Source organism: Tamandua tetradactyla, chromosome 23, assembly GCF_023851605.1.
Source record: "Tamandua tetradactyla isolate mTamTet1 chromosome 23, mTamTet1.pri, whole genome shotgun sequence".
Classification (NCBI taxonomy): Eukaryota; Metazoa; Chordata; class Mammalia; order Pilosa; family Myrmecophagidae; genus Tamandua; species Tamandua tetradactyla.
In genome coordinates this window covers 21,860,911-21,867,070 of record NC_135349.1, presented here as the reverse complement: position 1 = coordinate 21,867,070, position 6,160 = coordinate 21,860,911, and the positions used below count along the sequence as shown (strand labels likewise).

The 6,160-nt window shown below is 34.6% G+C and overlaps 1 protein-coding gene across 1 annotated transcript; it reads right to left on the bottom strand.

Annotated features, from left to right (window-relative positions):
* Positions 1 to 255: 255 nt before the first annotated feature.
* LOC143666839 (olfactory receptor-like protein OLF1) lies at positions 256 to 1,200 on the bottom strand. Its single transcript, XM_077140368.1, has one exon. It carries the CDS (start codon positions 1,198 to 1,200, stop codon positions 256 to 258), a length of 945 nt encoding a protein of 314 aa, XP_076996483.1.
* Between the last annotated feature and the right edge of the window lie 4,960 nt (positions 1,201 to 6,160).

The following is a 6,160-nucleotide window of genomic DNA, read 5'->3' as shown; positions in this document are numbered from 1 at the left end:
AGTACAACCCATTTTAATACAAACCCCAAGCTAATGTTCATTAAACAGTAATCTGACCATTATTTAGGAGTAATTGTGAAACTTTAATTTTTTTTAATATGCTGGGGTTTTGATATGCAATTGGCTTTATATGAAAAAAGAAATAATTTATAAAATCCCTTGTGTGAAAAATTGAATGTGTGATGGCTAGATAGTTGCAGACTTGCAGTTGAAGATTGCATTTGGGGAATGAGGTGAGTCTCAGAACCTTAAATCTCAAGAGGAATTTACCTTTGGTCTTAGTATTTTCTTAGCTGCATCTTTTACATCTGTGTTTCTCAAACTATATATCAATGGATTCAGCACTGGGATGATAATGGTGTAGAAAATGGAGATAATTTTATCAGTGTTGGGAGAATACAGGTAGCTAGGTCGTGAGTAAATAAAGAGAAGAGTCCCCTGATAGATGGCCACAGATGTCAGATGAGAGGCACATGTGGAAAAGGTTTTCTTCCTCCCACTAGAAGAGCGGATCTTTAAGACTGAGAGAAGAATAAAGAAGTAGGAGACAATGATGATGATGAAACAGATAACTTCCACAGAGCTGCCATATGTGGAGAGAAGCCACTCATTAACTGAGGTGTCTGTGCAAGATAGCTTAAGCAGAGGAGGGAGGTCACAGAAAAAATGATTAATAATATTTTTGTCACAGTATTTCAGAACAAAGGCAAAGGATGTGTGAACCAGGGAACTCATGTTGCCGCCAACATAAGATAAGACAATCAGCCATGTACAGATGCCCCGGGACATCACAACTGTATACAGCAAAGGGTTACAGATGGCAACATAATGGTCATAGGCCATGGCAGCCAAAATAAAGGATTCGGTGTCTGCAAAAGTACAGAAAAAATAAAACTGCAGGGCACAGCCATAATAGGAAATAGATTTGACCTTTGAGAGGAAATTAACCAGCATTTTAGGAACAATGACTGAAGAATAACAAAGGTCAGCAAAGGACAGGTTGCTAAGGAAAAAATACATAGGGGTTTGAAGCCTGAGGTCAGTTCTGATTAACATCATCAAGCCAATGTTCCCTGTTAAAATCATACCATACAACGTCAGGAACACCAGGAATAGAATGACCTGCAACTCAGGGCGAGTTGGAAATCCTAGGAGAATAAATTCAGTCACCAGTGTGTAGTTTCCTTCTATCAGTTCCATCTCTCTGTTTTTCTTTATTTCCTTTTATGAGACTGCTAATACCCTAAAATATTATAGTGGTGAAAAGAGAAGAGGAATTCGATGTGATTCATAGGTGAATTTATTTTTTCACCAAGCAAACAATCAAACCAAGAAACTAGAACTCGAACTGCACTTCAAATATAAAATGAGAGACAGAGTTCAGAATTTAGTAGTTGTAGGATTTCATAATTGCAAGTTTTACTTTGTGTGATTAATAGCTATTTCTTCCATTAGAAAGTTGGGTCCATATGAGAAGAGATCATGTGTGAGTTTGTCTACTTTTTGTACTACCAAATTTAGCATAATAACTGGCATAGAGGATTAAACAAATTAATGAATGAATGAATAGGCAGAGGATTATATAAAGGAAAGAAGAAATATATATATATATAAACAAATACCAAATATAAACATGTACAAAAAAACATTAACTTGTAGAGAATGCCATTTAATGAAGAGAACTATGGAACCATTTATTTTTGTCAATTTATTAAGGTACAGTAGCATATTCTATCTCTTGATGTAGTGAATAGAGGGGTGAAATGAAACATACACCAACTAATTGTAAGCAGAAGTAATATAATTGAAATGAAAACAAATATCACTAAATAACAATTTTGAGTTTACTGTTGTTTTGATTGGAAAGAATTTGGTTTAGGGTAATTCCTTAAAACATATTAAGTACTAAACCAAGCTTATTAAACAAGTTGGATATCTATTCCAATAATTTTGCCACTATCCCAATGCCTAGCTATTAGTAACATTCTATTAATACAATTTGATGAATGACTAAAGAAGGCAAATAAATAGTTCTATGTTATAGTTATAGTTATATGACTTACTCTACATGGCCTCCTCACTGATAAAATATAATTAGCAAATAAAAATAGTTGGCATTTATTTTAATGTTTTCTTTTGCATGGGCAGGTACTGGGAATTGAACCCAGGTCTCCAGCATGGCAGGTGAGAATTCTGCCACTGAGCCACCTTTGCACCACCAGACATTTATTTTTATGCTGGTATAATTCAAGGTGTTAATTCTGAAAATTTTGTGGAACATTGCTTCTGGCATCTCAAAATATTCCTAGAATTAGAAGGAATTTAAATTTGACTTTGAAGTATATGAATTTTGAATTTGACCTTGAAAATGACTTGGAAATATGCAAACAAACAAAGCATCCAATGAAGTATTTTAGTGTTACCAAAGAGATCCTGGAATGGAATTAAAAATATTTTGGGGCCACACTCCAAAAGGATGCATTAAATACCAAGACAGTGACAGTGCCAAGAACTCTACTCTTTTTCTAATTTCATCATTAAAATTACCTTATGACATGGGCAAAAGACGTCTATTGAGAAATAAAAGGGTTAATCACATTTTCAATATGCTGTCTTAAGTTATTGCCTCAGAGAATGTGAATGAGAAAAAGGAAAACCAGGAAAGCCATTGATCTAGTCTTATTTTGTCTGTTTTCAAAATAATTAAGGTATTAGAAAAGACCTTGGTTTTATAGTTAGAAAGAATTTGATTGAAACTTCATTTGGTCACATGTGGGCTTGTGACTTTGGACAATTGCGTATAAATTCTATCTCTAACATAAGAATGACAACAAATATCTCACAGGGTTGCTCAATAGATATAATGAGGAAAATATCTGCCTATCATCTATCTGTGATCATTTATCTACCTACTAGAGTAGCCATACTGTATAGAGACAGACAGAAGTAGCCAAATAGTAAAAATAGTCAATTGTTCCACTGCTCTCCTTTATTCTCAGCTTATTGCCAGTGCTATGAAGCATGGTTGAACTAATAATGGCTAATATTTATGTAGTGTTTCTCATGTTTAAGTAAACAGTATAAACAGTTTACATATAACTTATATAATTGACACAATAAAAATAACACATTTTTGATGCAGGTTCCATCCTTATTATATTTCTTTTACAAATCGGGGATTAAGGCACCCAGAGTTGAAACCTAGGATTAGTGGAGACAGGATTAGAATCTAAATTCTAATACTAAAGATTACCTAAGGAGGTAAATTATCTTTGAAGTAATTTCCTAAATTTTAAGCTATTTCCTAGAGTCATGTACTTCCCAGCTGCAATCTAAATTCAGATGTGTTCAAAGCAAAAGCCCATGCTGTTAGCCATGAGGATAGTTAGAAATTAATGTGGCCATTGTGAGACAGACTGGGGGAAACAGAGCAGCTGATGGAAGAGAGAATCAGCTCAGATATTTGCTGAAACAGCAGGGCAGGTACTCTTGGAAACTTTTCATTGACCATTCCTTCTAGTAGTCTGAGGATTCAAGATTTAGAAAGGGAAGAAAGAAGAGAAAAAACATTAAGCGTAAAAGTAGCAGAAGATAGAGGTCCTGGGATTATTGCTTTAAGTAAGAGTTAAGAAAATATCTGCTCAAAATGCTGTGATTCACTAAAGTCTTCCAAATCTATAACAACATGACCCTAGGATAGAAAAAGTTTAAATTCAAACTATCAAATAGCCAGTCAAGTCTCTGTTCTCTTTAACTAAAGGTTTATTTTATCAAAATGTGTTTGGATCCTCAGAGAAGCTACATCAGAAAGATTGATAAAAATGAGATTACCTTGTGAGTACAGAACTGACTGATGAAAGTGCTTCCCTAATTGTACATAAATCGATGGTTCTTGCTTTCAGAGCCACAAAAGCCAACTTTTACACCACTAAAGTCTAATAGCTGCTTACCCAGGAAGGAGCTGTTTTCAGTTACCTACACAAATACTTTCAACATTACAACCAAGCCTTTTTACATGTGTTCTTATGACTCTGGGGACCTAATAATTGAAGGATTCCAAACATGCTGATTTCAATAGGGCACTTAGGGAATAATTAACAGCGTGTTGACATTGTACATTTTTTTCTTCCTAAACTACATTTTAGGTAATTATAAAAGAAATGCTATTATTGTTAATTTGAATAACAACTCTCCTCTCAGTAATATTGGGGTGGTTTTCTTTGCCATCTGGTGTCCTCCATAAGACTGCCCTTCTAGTAGAGAGTCTTTGCAAATAGTTCAACTGTTTAAAAATGTCAACTATTACCATTTAACTTATTTCACAAATCTCACAGAAGCTCAAAATTGTTACCTATTATCATCAATACTGGAAATTAAGAAATAATTTTTTCCAGCATAAAAGAGTGAATGTGGTGGAGGCTTCTGTAGAATTTGGTATCAGCAGGTGTTTTCTGAGAACTTGGCAAGATTTAAAGATAAATATCTTATGCCAAAAAGCTTCAAGCTTCTGGCAACAATATCCCCTAGCAAGTAATAGTCTTATCGCACACTTAATACTCTGATAATTCATTGTACAGAGTAGTTTCACTAAAACAAACACATTAAATGGCTAGCTTAATAGTAGAACTTCTTATATATAACAAACTCTAAAAGCTGTTTATAGTATAGGATGGATTTCATAATATGCACTATATCTGCTGAATCTTAATGGCTATCTAGATAAAATTTCTAGGGACAGCAGATTGAGAGGGTTGAAGAACTGCAATTACCCTTTTAAGTGAAAGGTAAAGTTAGACCCTTCAGCATAATATGGACAAACAAGGATTTAATATTTCCTGTTTACTGTGATGATAATGATAATGATAATGCAAAAAAATTTTAAATATGTTGTAATAATTTTCTGCATAAACAATTTTCCCAAGAAGCATCTTTTACACATTTATGTGTTAAATTTTAAAAAAATATAGTAATTTTAGAATTTCACATAATAAAGACAAAATTATCAGGAAAATTGTTTATGCAGAAAACAATTTTATTTCCTTTACTCTTCTCTTCAGAATGGGTGGTTACAACCTAACACTCTAATAATTGATTGATCCATTAGAATCTGTGGACAGAGGCCAAGCTTCTTAGATTATTGTTACAAAAGACCATTCTCTCCTGTAATTGCAGCTTTGTCTCTGTAGAAAAAGAATGGCAATTCATTTAGTTCCTGGGACTTTGTACCACTCTCCATTGTGACTTTAAATTTCTCTGATATCATATCTGAGGTGATGAAAGGATAAAGGAAACCTATTTTATACCATTAAGCTAAGTGGAAGCCAAGCATTCTAGAAAAGCATACTTTTGAGGCATATAGTTGAGACAACTGTTAAACGTCATATTGTAATATTTGTGTTAGTTTTAGGTTTGAGTATGTAAAGAAGGTCCTATAGATGGTCTGCATTTAGATTTCTTGAAATCAACAAACTACCCAGGACCAGCTTTGGCATTGCAGGCAACTGAGTATGTTTTCCCCTTGTTTGGAAAGCCTCAATACATAAAGTGCATGCTAAATAAAATCCTTTGACTTCTTTGCCTCAAAATCCTTGCCTCACACCAATCCTCTTCTGTGAAAAACCAACCTGTATCCAAACTTTCCATCCTTAATTAATTCTGACCTTGCCATCCCTGCTCTGAGATACTGCCTGGGCTTTGGGAGGCAATATCCTCCCTAAGGTAAGCAGTATTCTAGGTTTCTTCTTATCACCTGGTCATGTCTGTGATAAATATGAGTCAACTTTCACAGCATATATGTAAAAACATATGGACTAGACTAAATATAATCAAGAGAGAATGAAACTATTTAGAGGTGAGCAGAAGGCCTGAAGCTGTCCCTACAGGCATTGACAAATTGTAGGTGTGGGTGAGAAGCTGAGTGCATAGACTGGTCCAGAATTTTGGGTAGTCACATAGTGCTGGAAAACCAAAACTGGAGAAATGATGAACTTCAAACAAAAGGCTGATTTCCTTCTCAAGATGTTTTCTGATATCTAAAGTATCACCTGCAAAAATCTAAAGGCACTAAAAAGATGTAAAGCAAAATGGAATGAACCCAGGGTAGTCTGAAGGTGGTTCAGTGGCAGAATTCTTGTCTGCCATGCCAGACACCCGAGTTCGA